This window comes from Gouania willdenowi, chromosome 5 (genome assembly GCF_900634775.1).
Source record: "Gouania willdenowi chromosome 5, fGouWil2.1, whole genome shotgun sequence".
In the NCBI taxonomy this organism is placed as follows: domain Eukaryota; kingdom Metazoa; phylum Chordata; class Actinopteri; order Blenniiformes; family Gobiesocidae; genus Gouania; species Gouania willdenowi.
Window position 1 is genome coordinate 7282771 of NC_041048.1, and position 19864 is coordinate 7302634.

Sequence of the window (19864 nt, forward strand, 5' to 3'; positions counted from 1 at the left end):
GCTGTATTCGAAATGTCACACTAACGTACTACCCATACTAAGTCTGATGTCAAAATAAGTATGTAGTGCGTTCACATGAGATCGTATGGAAAAATTGAGTCCGCGAGAAATACTGGGATGTATACTATTTTAGGACATTTGTTAATGTCACTGGTCATACAGTTTCTAGCTAAAAGTCAAACATCCTCTTTTCAAAACAAAAGCATCTCTTTTTGTCTTCCATCACTTTTTTAACACTTTTGTAAATAGGGCTTTTGTTTTGAAATTAACCGGAAGTTTAGTCAGTAGCACAATGGTGGGTCTCCAAAAATGTCCGAAATGTCGGCATAAAATGTGTTTCCAAGACTTTTATGGATCATATGACCACATGTTGATTTTCTACTTGGTCACTTTCAAACTTTCAAAGATGGCAAATCAACGGAGATATTTAGCCTCAGTGTGCTTCAGGTTGTTTGTTGTTTGAAATGCATCTCGAGAAATTTGGAAGTATACTTCAGTGGGAATGCTTATCATCCTTATCCCCCTAACTATACTTTGTATAGCATATCTATACTCTCTGAGTTTGTAGTGCATAGTACGGAGCATGCCACTTCAAAAACAGCCGTGGTGTGTAGCCAGAAATGAAGGGATGTGGTACAGATGTGATATTGTTCAAAAACCATTAAGTGAAATCCATCAACATTTCAAAGAGGAAAGAAATATAGTTTAGGTTTATACAAAACTTTAATTTATTTCTTTTACATTTGTTCTCCATAAGCACAAATATTGATTTCTTCTTGTGCAAAATTTCATTTTCAGATGCTTTATTGCTTAAAATGTAAGGTTGGAATATGTTGGTCACATTTGCATGGGAATGGTCATCATCCTAATCATACTAATAGTATATAGTAGACAGTATACAGCGTATACCTATTGATAGCGTGTGTAGCGTGTAGTACGATAGTATGCAATTTCGGACACAGCCTATATCAATTTCCATTTTTACGCCACGTGACACCAAACTCTGCTTCCCATTTCATTATTTCACACACTCATCTCGTATTCTTCTAGGGTTGCTTAAGGTGCTCCACCTAGCTTGAACTCTCCTCTTCTTTTTTCTTTGAAGGTGCTAATCTTTACTAGCGTCAGCTCACTCATGTGCATAGCCAACATCCAAAGTATTCCTTCTGTGCAAACTTTTGGAGATTTTATAAACCAAAATATTTCATGCTGATTTCAGTTGAGGTGAGGATGTGCGTAGCAACAAAAAGACATGGGCTGTGTTCAAAATGGCATACTCCATACTGTACACTACAAACTCAATGAGTATATACGGTCTACTATAAGTATGATTAGGATGATGACCGTTCCCACAAAAGTATACTTCCAAATTTCCCAAGATGCATTTCAAACCTACAACGACAAAATCCTGAAGCACGCTGACGCTAAATATCTCCGTTGATTCTCCACCTTTGAAAATTCTGAAAACATTTTAAGTGAGAAAGTGACCAAGTAGAATATCAACATCTGGTCATTTCATCCACAAAACTCATGGAAACACATTTCATGCCAACATTATAGAGATTTTCGTAGATCTGCCATTGTGCTACTGGCAAAACTTCCGGTTAACTTCAAAACAAGAGCCCTATTGACAAAAGAGTTAAACAAAACTAATGGGAAACAAGAAGAAATGCTTTTGTTTTGAAAAGGGGATGTTTGAATATGATCCCAGCGGTTGAGTAGGACTAGTGTGCCCACCATGCATACTTAAAAATGAATATATATCTGGGTATTTCTTACGTACTCAATCTTTTCATACTAATGTGAACGCATTACATACTCATTGACGTCAGACTTAGTATGAGTAGTACGTTAGGATGTGATTTCAAACACAGCCATAGTTAGGGTGTCTTAGCCACGCACTGTTAAAGTAGTAGAAGTAAAGGTCTCTTAGGAGAGCTCTTCTTCTCTGCTTCAGTGTCTACTACGAAACCTCAGCTCCCAACTGTTTTTATCCTCTTTTGGTAAACAAAATAGAGTTACATCGGCATCTTTAACCAAAAAACAGCACAAGTTGTCGTTTTGACAGAAAAAGCTGCTAAATGATCTAAAAAGCAGGTTGAATGCTTCCCTCCAATAGAAAACAATGGGATGTTTACAGGCAGTGGGGGCCGTGTGACATCATCAATCATGTCATTTCAAGATGGCGGAACACAGGCTCTAAAACTGTAAAGAACACAAGGCAACAAAACAAATATGGGTTTTGTGATGCATAGATCTAATAACAAGTACATCTCAAAGATTTTAGGCTGAACTTAAATATATATTCTAGCACCTTTCACGCACACAGTCTTTCAAAGTTTATAAAGTTATATATAAAGAGTTTATAAAAGACACTCATGGCATGTGCACAACTTTTGGCTCGTTCTGTATATATACAGTACCATTGATCAGTTATGCATTTATACCAGTGCTTTATGCCAATGATGTCCATTGAAGGAACTAAATCCACTATGAAAACACTATGTTTCAAACACAAGGCAGAAATACAACCAAAATGTACTAGCTTTCAATTTTCCTCTCCCAAGATGAAGCTTCAATTTATCTTTGTATTCCACAAATGATGGGGTTGAAAATGCAGGTCAATTACAATAAAAGAAGAGAACACAGATGTTTGTTTTTTGTAACTAGACGTTGCCTCTTATACATCAGCGTAGTTACACAAATCCTCAGAGTAGAGCTGCTGTGAATTTCAGTAAGAAAGAATAATCCTAAAAGGAAACGGGAAGATTTTCATGTTATTGCCATAATCGTTGAGCACCGAAGGAAATAAAAATCCTCCATTCCAATCCTTTAATGACACACAATAGCTGTTTGGCTTTTGAAGAAGCCCTCTTAAAAACACATGCTGTGTCTTTAAGAGGCGAGAGAAGGGAAAATGGAGCGGGTTGATTTATCTAATAAATAAATCCTAACCTGTATGTGAGAACACAAGGTGGCCACCTGATGCGTGCCAGCTGGAGGGATCAGCAGGTTTCCTGCTTTACACGAGGTCAGTAGCAGGCACTGTAAATGCTTGTGATTGCACATTATTTGGGAAAATGTATAAAGAGCTTCCATATTGGTTTATTATCTGCAATAATAAAATTTGTATGTCTGCAGCGTAGTAGTGTAGTTTATTTCAGTGACTCAATTTCATAGTTTTTGACAAAAGCATATATTTACTTGACAACAACTTGCAAGACCACGACCAAACTGATTAACATTTTGTCTAAGAATATATACTGTACATATTTTCAAATGCTTCACTCTGTAATGACACTTACCATCATAGGTCCCACTTTCCAGCAGAAGTCCACTCTCCTCCAGGATCCTGAAGTCTCCAAGGCTGATAAAGTTGTAATCCACTCCTGGCACCTCCCCATCGCGAGGGAGCCGTGTTGTGCCTGAAAAAGACAAAAACATTAGCAAATATTGCCAACATTTTTGTAGACAGAAATAATTTTGCCAGAATGAAGAATATACATAAGCAAGACACTAGAGATGGGCGAAAATATTGGCCCACCAACATTTTCGGTTGACATTGTTATCGGTTTTTCCACCAATATTGAAAAAACGATACGTGCTAAACCGCTGCTCTTCCTCAAGCCTTGTGTTATTTAAAGGTACACCGCAGACTTTGTGACCTAAAGAGTTGACCCATATGAATTATTTTAAATGATTCCTCAGGCCAATATACAGAGCTTGACAGTATCAATGCTCTGAGCGGGACTTCCCTCTTGAAATACCGCCCATGTAAGTTTGGAGAAACGGACCGTCTTTGGCCAGGACATGTGACCTGGAGAATGCCTGGAGAACGTTTCACTATAAAGCAGCCACGTGAGCACAGGCTCGGATATACTCATTGGGCTAAGGCTTTTGCTAGTATTTTTCCGCCTGTTCGACTTCTGGTCATGGTCGAGGTAAGCAAAAAGTTTAAAACTGCTTCTGAGGAGGCTAAAAAGACGCCGCCAAGGCCCTCTCCGCCACCCCATGCACGCCAGGTCGCCCGTCCCCCGTCCGCCCCGATCCCCAGCGAAGGCGGCGGTGATGCCAGGAAGTAGGGGGGGGGGTGCCACCGACGCGCCGGGCCTCCGGCAGCGGAGAGAGGAGGTCGGTGGCGATGGCTGCTCCTCCAGCCGCGGCGCAAGCCCAACCACGCTTCGCACCCCAGCCCAACCAACACAGCCCTTAGAGCCAGTCCTTATCCCTAAGTTACAGGTCAACTACTGTCTGCACACACAATCAAAACACAAGAGAGGCTGGCCCGACTGACTGTTGATTTTTGCGACAGTGCTGCGGCGCTTGTGGCCAAAAGTTACCCAGTGTGTCTTTTAATTTACTTTGTAAAATTACAATAAGAATATTGTTTGGGTTTACCGCTTTGACCTTCAATAACGGGTCATTTTCCTGTCTGAAATGGAGGTACAGGATCATACTCCCGCTAGCTGCGATGGGTGGAGACCAATTAAAAATGACTTGTTAACCATTCTTTTTGCTGAAAGAATGTCTTATTGTGTGGAAATCTGGGGATACACATACAAAAGCAACCTACAAAAGTTATGTAGTTTGCAAAAAAGAATAATAAGTATCATAAATCATGCAGGATATCTGGTCCAGACTAACCCGCTTTTTCTAAAGTTGAAAGAAATTAGGTTTATGGATTTTTTTTCAAGCAGACAAGGGCAGTATGATTTGCAGGGGGAGGATTGAACTTTAGAAAGAGAACATTCGGTACTGCTTTGAAAAGCATCTCAGTTTGGAACAGTCTTAATATTTAACTTAAAAGTTGTAACAACATAAAGAAGGATAGAATTTGATGTGGATATGAGTATGAGTAGGCCTATGAATTATTGTTTTTGTTTATATTTGTGTGTACTTGTCTCAATAAATGTCAGATTTCTTTTATTTGTTCTTTTGTTCCGTTACCTGTGAAAAGCGCTCTAAATAAAGTTTACTTACTTCTTTGTGAAATAGCTTGGCAGTAGGTGCAGGACTAGATCAGCATTAAGCTTCCTTCTGCCCTTTTTCAAACATTGCTGGGGCTCTTTTTAAGTGAGCAATCATTGCTTTATATTGTTTGTTATATTTGAGATTAAAATCAAGTCAAATGACTTTAAGCATTTTCAGTTGGTAGACAGTGTTTCTGTTGTATCTTATTTTACATTATATAAACCCCTGTTTCATGCATTATTAACTATCTTGCCGGCTAACTGCTAAGCTAACGCTACTTTGCTAGCTCGCTAGCTTTCTTAACCGATCTGATACATTATAAAACAAATGCTATATATGTAAAGTTTGTTGCACATTAATTAAAGGAAAATTTATTCTTTATTGTTACAGTTTCACACTAAACATCATCAAAGACTCTTTGCTTGCTGTAGAATTCTTACAATAGTTCACCTGTTTGGATAATTAGTCCGGACGACCACTGAGGTGGAGACAGCTGTCGTTTGAGACAACATTTTTTTGTTAAAATGGCACTTTTTTCATTCATGGAAGTTGAATAAGTTTTCTTATTTCACACAGATGGTGATAAATAAGCAGGCTTAAAATGGCATTTCCATGATGTCACCTAAAATTAGGTTGGGGGTGGGGTGTTTATAGATCAGTATCGATAATATCAGAAATTTAATGTTGGACAATATCGGCATAATTATCAGATATTGCCAAAAAGCTAATATATGTGGAAAATCTCTACAAGAACCCTTTAATATTCTATCTTAGTGATTTAAAGAAACCAGTAAACCACTGTTGAGACGTTCCTTTTTTCCCTGTATAGGATGAATATTAAGAAGACACAGAGGGACACAAAATGATTACATTAGCATCAGCATTATGGAGACTCTATTTCATGAATAAATAAGTAGTAGACATGTGCCATAATTGCCCCCTGGGCCAATTGAGTGGTGTGTCAACCAACAAAAATAACAGCAATTGAACAGCAGGGTGTATAGGAATAATTTATGGCATTGGTAGCTTAACAAAGCGCTCAACATGAACCAATGTTTAATGCTGCATTTAATGGCAGCCTCTGCCACATACTTTCACCCACGCTTGTAAAGTAAGCACAGTCGTTTGTGAGACTTTGGGAATTCTCTTTTGTTGCAGTGAGAAATCAAGGGCCCCTTGATAAACGTTAGTCAAGGCATTATTAAATATTAACTAACAGTTTACTAATGTTATAATAATCATTATAATGTATTAAAGGGGCAGTAAAAAATGTAAAAAGTGTAAAAAATCACTTTATAATGGTATTGCTACAGTGATATACATCCCTTTAGCCTCATTCAGAGGGCCAAAGTTAAAAAAGTTCAGTTTCTTCCCTCCATTGTTATTCCACATTTTGTAAAAAGTCAGCTCCAAACGAACAAGTTGTATTTTTCTCACTACTTGACGTCACCTAGCGGAAACTCCTCCTCCTGACAATCCTGGCTCCTCCTACCCAATAAAAATATGAGCCCATCCCTCTCCACAAACATTGTGGTTTAATATAGAATATACATTATACTTTATTGTTATATATGTAAAGCTACATACACAAAATGTGTTCTCAGCATTTAACCCCTCCCTGAGTAGTAGTGGGCAGCCACGGTGTAGAATCCGGAGCAGTTACAATCTGTTCCATTTTTAGTAACCGTTAAACCGGCTTGTTTTGCCGGTATAACGGTATAAACAGACGTGTTTGTGACCCAATGTGACGCAGCGATTTTACAAAACAGTGAACTATCATCTTATGGACTATTCCTGTAATCAGTCATTGAGAGGATGGCAAGAAAGCGACGTAGCAGCTCCAGTAAGTGCTAATTGACTGCCGCGCAGCGTGCACACACTCTGAAACTCAATGACTCACACTAACAATAGCCGCTTAAATAGCCATGTGTTTTACCGTAATGTGCCTTTTTTGGCTGAAAACAATAACAACAGTGCGTGGACATTACATTTTACTATTATAGTAATAAGTGATACATCCATAAGGATAACTAATTACACGATAAAGCATAGTAATGTTTGAATAACTAAGCATTAACTACTTATCAATGCATTACTTGGTAGGTAATACGTTACAATGTCTATTATAACATTATTAAACTGTTAATAAATGATTAATAATGCCTTAAGCATCCATAAGGTCAACGAATTACATTATATAACATTTATAAATGCTTATTATTGTTTGAATAACTAAGCATTAATTAACTGCTTATTAATGCATTAACTGGTATGTTAGTTAATGTCAGTTAATACATTATAATGATTATTATATCATTATTAAAATGATTAATAATGCATTAACTAATGTTAACCAAGGGACTTTTATTGTACATTGTGTTACCCAAATCACTAACACTAACAGAAATTTGGATTTGTAACCAGAACATGCCATTTTCATTTTTTTTTTTTTTTTTTTGAATAATCAAAAAATGATGAAAGCCAATTTTATGTATTTGAATATTTCAGCAACATTTAAACAAATTACCTGGACACCAAATGAAAGAAGTCTTTCAGTTTTGTTTTTTGGCACATGTGGCCCAAAGCAGAGAGAAAAGCAGAGAGAGAGCTTTGTGGGTTGTTGCGGCCCAATAGCCTCCTGAATACCTTAATGCTGCACTTTCCTTTGTTTTCTCCCTAATTGGACGGTGACAGTTTCTGTGCACCCGAGCTGAAGAGTTCAGCAGCAGAGTTGGACAAAAATACAGAAAAACAGAAATGAGGGAACTGAGGGAGAAAACTTCCTGCCACCTCCAGACTTGATATGACAGTCTGTGTTATCAAAGGTAATTGACACAGCATTGTGTGCGAAAATGCCATCCTCTGATGCCTCTCATTACCAACTTGTCAGCTTGTTGCTGCTAGCTTTGGTCCCTCTGTGACACTATTACTTAAATGGTAAATGGACTTGATTTTATATAGCGTTTTATCCCCACAATGAAGCAGTCTCAAAGCGCTTTACATATCAGCGCATTCACCCATTCACTCTCACATTCACACACCAGTGGGACAGGACTGCCATGCTAGTCAACCACTGGGAGCAACTTAGGGTTCGGTGTCTTGCCCAAGGACACTTCGACACATAGTCAGGTACTGGGATCGAACCCCCAACCTCTCGATCAGAAGACGACCCACTACCACCTGAGCCACGGTCGCCCTAGGCAGTCACAGTAAGTCACAGTGTACCTGCCAGGAGTCCCTAAGCCGACCTTCTGGATGTCAAACCCATTTATACCATAACTGTACTTTTCCTTATCGGTCACTAGGACTATAATGAGTTTGCACAGAGCGTTTGAGGCTACTGCAGAGCAAGAGCAGTAAATCTTTAGGACAGAACATTCCAGGCTTTCCTCTTTTTGTGTAATTGATGACAGTCAGTGTCTACTGTAAAAAGACAAAGACTTAAGAACCAGGTTTTTTAAAAGAGTTAAAGTAAAGGCTAAAAATGTGTATTTTGTAAACTGCAGAGAGACTGTCTGACAAGTAAAGGTGTGGGGACATTTTTTAAATGAAATAATAACTAAACCCTGAGGCTCTAGTTGGATATTCAAAATAACATCTTGATTATGGGTGGGGCTGTTAAGACACGCCCAGTCTAGACTCTAAAATCTGCCATTGTTGTTTTATTTCTGTTTTGTTTCTTTCTTTCTTTCTTTTCTAATTTATGTCTGTCTGTTGGTATTTATTTAGGTTCTTACTGTCTATTCTGAGTTGCGGCATTAAATGAATTTTCCCTCGAGGGATCAATAAAGGTCTATTCTATTCTATTCTATTCTATTCTATTCTATTCTACTTCACACTTGCTGTGATTTATTGTTTCTTTGCCAGATAAGGAAGAGAGTGAATTGTTTGACACCCCTTTTTGTTTAATTTTTCTATGAGGCCTACAACACATTTTTACCTGTTCAAAAAGTATTGTCCTTTTGGAAATAATTTGAATACATTTCAAAACTATTTGTTCATGCTATTGTATAAATCTGCAGTTAGAAGAAAAACAAAGTCTTAATTTGAAACTCTGAAACACTTTGTTGTGAGGTGATGAGAGTAATGTGACAAAAATCATACAGCAAATAATCAAATGTAAAAATGACGAGAAAACCTCCAAGAAAACGTAGAATCAAGAACTACCACAGATTCCATTTCTGAGTTTTACGTCACATGCAGCTCAAAATGATAAAAAAAAAAAAAAGTATCATGAGTGGAGATAGTGTCAAGGTTGCATTCACACATCTTACCAAAGCCTCACTTTGCTCACAGTGCCCAGTACCTCACTGGGTGAAATAAACCACATGGGTCAGACTTCCGTCTCCACATGCATTATTCAGGTTTTAGTCTGGCCTGGTTCCTGTCTTATCTCTCCCTGGACCAGCACACAGGAGTAGCAGTAGCTCTAAACCTTTTATTATTATTATCACTATTAGTAGTAGTAGTAGACGTAACTCCTATTTTAGTGTTTTGGTTTTTTTTTTACTTTGTACTAAAAGTTCTTCTTTTCATTGTGAATAAAACCATGTGTAAAAAAAAAAAAGTTCAAATGCAGGGAGAGGCATAGGGACACAATGAGAGGCTCACAAGGGTAATTGAAACGTAGGCATGAGAATGAGTGAAAGAGAGTGTGAAGGGTAGAGGGACGAAGTGATAGAGGTGCCTTCACTGTGTGAGTCCTGCTCTTTTGTTCATTAAAACATTAATTCAAGCGAGAGATTAAAAAGTCACACTCGTGCTGTGAGTCCACTGACGACTAGTGCTGATCAGCACTTAAAGGATACACAGTCGAAACGATACAAGACCAAAAAACATAAATGAACTGTGTTTGAAATATTGGAAATTATGAAAACGTAACTTTGGTAATCAGATTACAAGTACTCACATTACTGTTACAGAGTTGCTTTTATGGGTCGTTGTACTTTTTTGAGTGTATTTCTAAATCAGTAATTTTACTTCTAATTAAGTATGTTTTAATAGAAGTAAAGTAATTTGTTACATTTCGACACCCAAACGTTCCTGAGTAAATACTTCATTGGTTGTTGTGAAACTCCAAATAATAAAATGACGAGACAACAATTGAATGCATTCCATCATAGCCGACCAATCAGATTAAACGTAATGCACGGCACCAAAACAGCATTAAATGCTGTATAGTTTCTCAATTTTAGAGTTCATAAATGTAGCTATACCTAGAGTCTGAGAGTTTAAAATAAACATTATGACAAACCTTTTATTTTATACAGATGCCTTTATGGAAAATAAATTAAGTTCCAAGTCAGCAAGATTTGGTCTCTTCCTTTTTAAGTTCATTGTGGAAAGATGTATTAATAGTGGGGGATGGTGAAAGTAACTCGTAACTTTGACTTTAAGTACAATTTAATTGAGCTTTTTTTACTTGTATTTGAGTATTTTATGTATAACTTACGGGAACTTGTATTTCAATCAAGTAACAGTACTTCTACTTAAAGCCACACCACGGACTTTATGACCTGAAGAGTTTACGCATATGGGTTATTTTAAACGATTCCTCAGGCCAATATACAGCGCTTGACAGTATCAATGTGTGTGCGTGCGTGTGTGTAGAAGCAGTGACAGAGGAGAGAGAAGTCTGATCAGTTATTTTCCTTCTTCTCAGGCCGTATGTTTAAAGCACTTATCATAGACAGCTCCGCTTTTACGGTTTAAATTATCAACTTACAGAGTTACTAAAGGATGAGCTCACTCAGAATGTAGGCTTATTCAAGGAGTTAACCGCTTTCATTTTGCCCGATAAATTGAGGAAGTGTAGTACAGCCCTCCGCTGAAGCCGTCTGCACTGTAGTGGGAGGGAGCAGGGAGGGTCTGCTGCCTCGGCTCTACAGACAGTGAAGGACGGGAGAGTTGTCACTTGAAGTCGCTGAAAAAGTTCACATTTTTCAACTTTGAGCGTCAACGTCGCGCTTGACGTAGTCGCTCAAATCATGCAAGTCACGCCGCTTGAGGGGGAATAACGAGGTCACGTCATTTACATTGATTTGAATGTAATCTAATCGCTTCAGTCGCGTTCGGTGTGAACGGACCTTCAGGCCTTTCCCGCAAGCAATAGATTCCTACTTACATAAAACTAACTTTACTTTTCTTTAATAGTGAGTTGATGATCTCTCTTCAACCAACAGGTCAATGACTGTCTGCATACACAATCAAAAGACAGGAAAAGCTGGCCCGACTGACTGTTCATTTTTGCGACAGTGCTGCAGCACTTGTGGCCACTAGGAGTGCTTAACGTCAAAGTTACAGGTCTAGCGCCCCTAGTGGCAATGAAGACAGACTTTCTCCCTGTTTTCAAGGTAAAACGAGGTAAGTCATGGTGAGGTAACGTTCAGGTGAGTATCTGTGTGAGTAGTTGGTTCAGACTCATTCCTCTCTGCTTTAAAAAGCTCTGCAAAGTCTCTGTAATCTTTGTGTGCGGTCATAATATTCTGATCATCAGAACAAGAGGTTTTCATGATTTAGTCAAATCAAAGTAAAGAGGTTGATATTCTCTCTTTGGTCGAAGCCACTCAACATTTTTATTTGACTCATATCACTTGAACTAAATCATTTAAAAAAACACATTTTATTAAAAACTGAGTTATCTTCTAATGCCATAGAACTCTTCGTATTCACTTCTACAATTGATTTAGAAACTGAAAATAATGGGAAAAAACCCCCATGCAGTTATGAGAAAGATGAAAATAAATCTTTATCTAATCCCACCACCATTAGGCTGCTAAATTACTTAATCATGTTTGCAGGCAAAGTGCTGCAGAACTACAGTGTTTCCCACGAGGTAACAAAAAAGTAGTCTGATTGCTGCTGACTTTGCCATATACAGTATATGCATGTATACTCTTTACAAAAGACGGGATACAGTCTTTTGAGCGACTGTGGATCAGGTGGTAGTGGGTCGTCTTCTGATCGAGAGGTTGGGGGTTCGATCCCAGTACCTGACTATGTGTCGAAGTGTCCTTGGGCAAGACACTGAACCCTAAGTTGCTCCCAGTGGTCGACTAGCGCCTTGCATGGCAGTCCTGTCCCACTGGTGTGTGAATGTGAGAGTGATTGGGTGAATGAGCTGATATGTAAAGCGCTTTGAGACTGCTTCAGTGGTGATAAAGCGCTATATAAATCAAGTTCATTTACCATTTTCATTGTTGTCAAGAAAATCAGTTGGCCACAGGTTACAGTGTTGCTTTAAGAGAACTTCTCGAAAACTATGCGCGTCAGTTTCTCCTTTAAATGGAAGCCCTGAGTGGTGAGGCTGCAAATGTTTGTTTGTTTTAAAAAGTGCGTTGCCTGAGGAAGAGTTCCCGCGCATGTGACAATGTGTTTGTGTACACTTAATATGGCAATGAAGACAGACTTTCTCCCTGTTTTCAAGGTAAAACGAGGTAAGTCATGGTGAGGTAACGTTCAGGTGAGCATCTGTGTGAGTAGTTGGTTCAGACTCATTCCTCTCTGCTTTAAAAAGCTCTGCAAAGTCTCTGTAATCTTTGTGTGAACCATAATCCACTATAGATGTTTTACACTTATAATTAAATGAAGTAGAAATTACCTTCCAGATATCTGTAATAGGATACGGTGGTTCTAGAGAGGCACAAAGGTCTCCAATTTGCCCCTGTGCTACTGTAATAATAGGTTTACAACTTTAACAAGCTTTTTAAACTTGTTTAAAAAGCTTGATAATCCCGTTTGTCCAACAAACAAGGAGCTAAGGAATGTAGAGCCGAGACCTAAATGGTTTATATCATACACTTACTGTTTAGGTATAATAGTACACACATACTGTACATATGAAGAGTTCATTGGCAAAAACTGATAAATCAGTTTTTAAAATTCAGTTTCAGTTTCTTTGTTCAAATTCAGACAAGAATCACAATTTAAAAATATATAACAAGACTGAAAATTAGAGACGCATAAACCATAACATTCAAGTTACCTTTTTCAATAATACACACAAAAGTACATTTAAGTTGCATTTATATATATATATATATATATACATACATGTACTTTCTTTTATATACAATATTTAACAAAGAACACAAACATATTTCTACTGCTTCACATAACTCTAAGATATATAGTGACATTTTTGTTTTGAAATTAAAATAGTGTGTTCCACAAATTAACCCCTAAAATAGACAGACAACATTGTTTTACTTCTAATCCTGCTTTTTTGTAAATTAAACATAAACTGATCACTTTTATAGCCTGTATTTGCTGCTCTGTAGATAGAAGTATTTTTGAACGGCTTCTGGAAGAGCATTTATTTTTGCTTTGAACATTATCTGTGTCATTTTAAACTAAACAATATCTTTACATTTCATAAGTTTTGATTGAACAAATAACGGATGTGTGCGGTCATAATATTCTGATAATCAGAACAAGAGGTTTTCATGATTTAGTCAAATCAAAGTAAAGAGGTTGATATTCTCTCTTTGGTCGAAGCCACTCAACATTTTTATTTGACTCATATCACTTGAACTAAATCATTTAAAAAAACACATTTTATTAAAAACTGAGTTATCTTCTAATGCCATAGAACTCTTCATATTCACTTCTACAATTGATTTAGAAACTGAAAATAATGGGAAAAACCCCCCCATGCAGTTATGAGAAAGATGAAAATAAATCTTTATCTAATCCCACCACCATTAGGCTGCTAAATTACTTAATCATGTTTGCAGGCAAAGTGCTGCAGAACTACAGTGTTTCCCACGAGGTAACAAAAAAGTAATCTGATTGCTGCTGACTTTGCCATATATATGCATGTATACTCTTTACAAAAGACGGGATACGGTCTTTTCATTGTTGTCAAGAAAATCAGTTGTGTTGCACACTCAAATCTAAACGTTAATAACATAGGAGTTGTAATGAAAATATATATCTCAGTTTGTAGCTTGCAGTGTCAACCTTTTTTATATGAATTATTTCAATAAATAATAAGGGCTGGTCACCACCCCTGCTGCTATACAGGATGTCCCTTAAGGAAGCAGAGGTGTGGGAAAAAAAAAACCTGTTATTTATGGGAAAAATAATGACTTTGATCACTGTGGTGATACCAAGCAGACGTAAATAATTTACAGATGGGTTACAGATAAAACCTAAGCCGAGTTGCTATGGTAACACAGGCATGTGTGTGTGTGCATGTGTGTGTGATCTTCGTAGAGCTTGTGAGTGTATGACATAGTAGTGTAGGTGCGTTTGTTAATGTGATTTGCTTATTAATGCTTTTGAAATGGAAATGTGTTTTTTTTAGTTATTCTTTCATTTCGAACGAATCAATAAAAAAATACATGAAAATGAAAACAGGTAAACAAATCTCAACAGAAATCTCTATGAAATAAAAATAGTCAAGTCAATTTCAGTACAATTCACATAAAGAGAAGGCAAGGCAAGGCAAATTTATTTGTATAGCGCATTTCATACACAAGGCAACTCAATGTGCTTTACATGATAAAACATTCAATTGTTTAAAATCAATAAGAACATTTCAAATCATCAGTAAAATCAATTAAAATCATCAACAAACACATGACATCAACAACATGAGCAAAAATCTCCCTCTCAATCATATTCAGTAGAGAAAAAAAGTGCATTTAACTTTGATTTAAAAATGTTCACATGTGATGCTGACTTCAGCTCTGCTGCAGTTTGTTCCACTTCTTTGCAGCATAACAACTAAACACAGCATCACCATGTTTGCTGTGAGCTCTGGGCTCCACTATCTGACCTGTGTCCATAGATCTGAGAGACCTGCTGGGTTCATACCTGACTAACATGTCACTGATGTATTCTGGACCAAAGACATTAATGCAAATGTACATCCAGGTACTCCATATAAAAGTAGACAGAGGTGAAAATAACAGATTACTCATGTGACTGTAATTGAGTTCCTTTTATGAGCACTTGTACTTTTTTTTAGTTTATTTCTGAATCAGTAATTTTACTTGTACTTAAGTAGATTTTAAAAGAAGTAATTAATTACATTTCTACATCCAACCGGTACTGAATAATTTTTTTTTAAATGATCAACGGACAGTGTGAAACTACAAATAATTATATAACCAATATAAACTATCATAGCCGAACAATCAGACTAAACGTAACGCTAAAATAGAACCGAATGCCAGTTATTTTCTCAGTTTTACCGTTCATAAATGTACTGTAGCTATAATTAGAGCCTGATAATGTATTTTTAATTTTTAATTGAATTCATTGGTGTTTTTTTTATACAGATTCCTTTGTGGAAAATAAATGAAGTCCCAATTGTGCAATATTTGATCTTTTCCTTTTTAAGTTTATACATGAGATGTTTACTCTGTGCAAGGGGACCGTAGCAAGATTTATTACCAAAAATAAACATGGGAGGTAAAAAAAAAAAAAAAAAAAAAGGAGATAGGAGGGACTATTCAGACGCACCCTTAACTCATTCAGTGCCACTGACGTAATATTACGTCTATTACATTTTATCACGGCGATTACTAGAATACACCCTGGTGGAGGTCCCTCATCAATATCTAAGCTGTAGTGTGATGTAGTGACCAACTGGTGCCCTGAAGGTGGCAGCAGAGAACCTTTAGATGTGAGATTAGCCACTGATGCTACCATTAGCTAAATAGGAAAGAGGGAGATTATGGCGCTACGGAGTGATATTGTGAAGCTCACAGCACCACATACTGACACAGAACATGTGTGGATTATTGATAATGCTGCTATAAATAGATGAGATAAAACCATCAACGAACCGGGACAAACGGGTCATCTCTGCGTGTCGGGAGGAAGAGGAAGTGACGTCTATGTGATTGACGGGGCGAGCAGATACAAAATACAGTAAATAAAACATTCAACTGTGATCCAGATAGCAAAATAATAATGATTTTGCCATCAAAAGCCTTGTCTCAGTGTTGCTGTTGTTTTTTTTTAGGAGGAAACCAACGTTCAGATGTTATAGTTTTCAATAAAGCAAAAAAAAAAAAAAAAATGACAGATTTTTTTAAAAAAAATTTCAAAAAAGCCTGTTTTCTCAGCTTTTTGCTCTGAAACTGGTGATTTGTGTAAAACTTGCTGATTACGGGAGAACGAAACAAGATACAGACATTTAAAAAAAATTTTTTTTTTTGGATGAAAGTAGAGACTTTAATTTTTCAGAATCTGGTGTCAAATTTCAGATCGTCATAGTCCAAAATAATTTGTTGGTCTTTAAAAATCAGTCAAAATGCTATGCAAAAATGGGTAGAAATTCTGAAAATGGCTGACACTGAATGAGTTTGTAATTTAGTTAACTAAAACGACTCGTCTATAACTGAAATAGTCCTGATTACTCAAAATTGACTAAAACTACAATGTATTTTAGTCAGAAGACTATAGCTAAAACTAAAACGGAATCAAAATTTGCTGTCAGAGTAAACACTGGTTTATCACAGAAAAAACTAACAAATGGACAATCTGGAGACTCCAGTTAACCTATCATATGTACTAGGGCTGGGCGATTTTTCCTAAAAAAAAAAAAAATTAATCAGATTTTTGAAAGAAAAATTTGGATTTTTTTTTTTCCCATGCACTTAAAAATGACTGCAGACATCAGATATATTGTCAAAAGTGCAACTTTATTGCTGTGATTGTCTTGAAGAGTTAAAATGCATAGAATAATCCCAAAATTAAAAGGTAAATGTCATTCAACAAGTACAACAGCAACTTCACAGTAGCTTAAGTTTTCTAATTAAGAAATCAGATAACTACATATTCTATAACATATAACATTACAATTAAACAAAATAATAAACTCTTCCCCTAGCATCTCAGCATAGTGTGAATAAAATAAACATTAAAACATTTAAATAATAATAATAATAACAATAATAATAATAATTGAACTCGAATTTGCAAAATAAAACATTTTTATCTACAAATTTGATAAATCGATTAAATTGATTTTTTTTTATTTTTTGTCCAGCCCTAGTGGGAGGTGAAAGTAATTAGTAACTTTTACTTTGAGTACTATTTAATTATGCTACTTTTTACTTGTACTTGAGTATTTTATGTATGACTTACTTGTACTTGTACTGGAGCACAATTTCAATCAAGTACTTCTACTTCAGTAGGATACATCAGTACTTTTTAAACCACTGGAAGTAGATGTATAGAAAGTAGATGATACTGGGAGTTGATGGTATGTTGGAAGCTTGCAGAGTGACTTGTATCAGAGCAATGTTTATGTTTCTATAATGTGATGCTGTGCTTCTACTTACAGGGGATGGTGCGCAGATAGAGGTTGTCTCTGATGATTTGCTGTAGCTTGTGATCCAGCGAGCCCTTTTGAAACTGAAGACTGAGATAGTGGCGCAGGTCTGTGTTCAATACTTTACCTGCAGCAACACAGAAAAACAGAAGCAGAGGGGAATGTTAAAAAAAAAAAAAAAAACATGGCCTACTTTACACTAGACTTCACTGCAGAGAAAGAAGATCTTCTGAGTGTGATTAAAACCGCCGGAGAAGATGGAAAAGTTTGACGACTAACAGCCACAGACACCACATCCTCATTATCACCATTAGTGGAAAAAAGAAAAAAAGATCATTGAGATTTGCCATCCTCATTGCGCATTAAAAATGATTAAAGTCATCATTATCAGCCTTATCAGTATCATTATCATCACTATCTTCATCGTCACCTTCACTGTTTTGAGCAGTCCATCAAAAAAAAATCCCCGAAATAACCTCATCATCACTGTCGTCATCATCTTCATCACTGGCATCATCATCGTTGATTTCTTTTTCTTTTTTTTTCATAGTCATCATTGCTATCACTATAATAGATCATCAGTTTCAGCTTTCAACACTCGTTACTTTAATCCTCATCCGGCATCACCATTCTCACATTTTATCATCCTATCTTCTCTTTGAAATCACAAATGTATGATCCTCATTCATGAACATCATTACATTATTACATATCCCAAATATAATATTACATCATACAATTGGTATTCAGATCCAAGATGCCTTCGTCCCACTTCTTTATCAGTATTCATACTACTCCTTATAATGATGAATGAAACAGATTTAAGATGCATGTGAAAAATAAACACAATTTAGCATCACTCACTGCAAAATTTCATTAGGAACATATATACAGTAAATACCTTCAAATTAATCATTAAAATTGGCAATATTCAGTCAAAAAACAATAATGAACAAAAAGCGAGTTAAGTCTAACCACAAATCTAAGCCAATACATACGATCAACTTAACTCAACACAAGTTAAGCTAATATTACCTTTAAAACATCACAAACTAGCATTATATTTCAGAACAAGTGTACTTAGAGAGCGCAAACCTCTGCCAAGCACCAGATATGATTTCTGCCAGATATTGGCAGTTATCTGGATTAGTGATTCTGATTTATTTTCTGTTTTTATTTGAAAGGGACTGTGCACATTGATGAACAATGTAAAAATGACATATTGTAAATGCGCCAGAGCTAGCAAAAATGCTAATTTGCATCTGTTGTCTCTTGGCAGGTCACAAAACAAATATTATTCACAAGGCTTAAAGTACATCAATACAACACAATCAGTCAATCAACAATACAAAGTACATGAATATAAAGTTAAAGTGCTTAAGTTAAGGTGTGTATTGCCAGTGTATGAGTTATTTGGGGTCGTGATCAATTGGTACCACGATCAATCACACTTTAAAGGCTTGGCAGAAATTTATATCCCCGTTAATAATGATAAAGTAGGTCTAAATGTATAGGCACGGCCATTTTTGGTGGGAATAATCGCAGATAAATGTGAAATCGAGATCTGATCTTAATGTAACCCGATCAGATATTTGAGGAACCAACCAAAGATAACTGAGTTCAATTTCATAAAGATCGTTCAATTATGAATAGAGATTTTTCTTTGGAAATTTTGCTATTGATCAAATTCTGTGAAAATGTATTAAGTATTTTTTAACATAATCATTGAACGAGTAGACAAACAAATAAAAAAAAAAAAATGCAGGTGAAAACATATCTAATAGCTTGGTTTCAAATGAGCCAAATGGGGACATCCACATAGTCCTATAAGTGCACATACAGTATTAAGTTTAATGAGGATTAACTCACAAAAGAATGAAATAAAAAATAAAAAAACATGCCAAATTTAACATATTTCTAAATATGTCTGCTAACAATTTGTGCTACGAACACATAACTCTCCAACTTAGTCTATATAAGACTATTTTAAACCAAAACAAAATGACAATGAGTTACCGTTGAGACCCTCTGTGATTAACAGAAATCAATTGTGTGGAATTAGAAGTGGGAGCAGAAGTGGGTTTTTTTTTTTAATGTTTATTGTGTACACGTTTGTGTTACATAAGTTTTGTATTAAGTTATGTACAATAAAGAGCTTACATGTGTATTATTGGGTCACTGGTTGATAATTCTAACTGGAAAAGCTTTTGCTCAAACATTTTTCTTTTCTTTTTCTATTTTATCTCGTCAATCTGTATTATATTTGTATGTTTGTATATTTGTCCGATAATTTTACTGGAATATGTGCATTTATATTTAATCTTCATTTAATAAACAGTTTTTTTTTCCTCTCTCTTTTTTTTTTTGTTCAGTGTTCGTTCTTTTCATCTGTAATATTTCTTGAGCCTCTGTGAGAATTAATTCCAGCTAAATGATCATTTCTATGGCTGATTTAGGCTGTACCAGAAGAAGAAGTGGGTAAAAAATGCCAATATGTATGTTAACAATTCTTGTAGAACAGTATATATGGGAAATGTGTCATGTTCTCTTGTTACAATATAAAAAAAAGCTGTACCGTGACAGCTTTTCAATGCATTCTCAATG

The 19864-nt window shown here is 36.1% G+C and overlaps 1 protein-coding gene across 5 annotated transcripts in view; it reads right to left on the reverse strand.

Annotated features, from left to right (window-relative positions):
• Window positions 1-19864, reverse strand: part of magi3b (membrane associated guanylate kinase, WW and PDZ domain containing 3b) — a 212986-nt gene that overhangs the window by 59618 nt on the left and 133504 nt on the right. For all 5 annotated transcript variants that reach the window (XM_028446430.1, XM_028446428.1, XM_028446429.1 and 2 more), the window contains exons 2-3: window positions 17271-17387; window positions 3306-3425 (exon numbers count right to left, since the gene is read on the reverse strand). In XM_028446430.1, the coding sequence (XP_028302231.1) occupies window positions 3306-3425; window positions 17271-17387 (237 nt within the window). The remainder of the gene's footprint in view (window positions 1-3305; window positions 3426-17270; window positions 17388-19864) is intronic.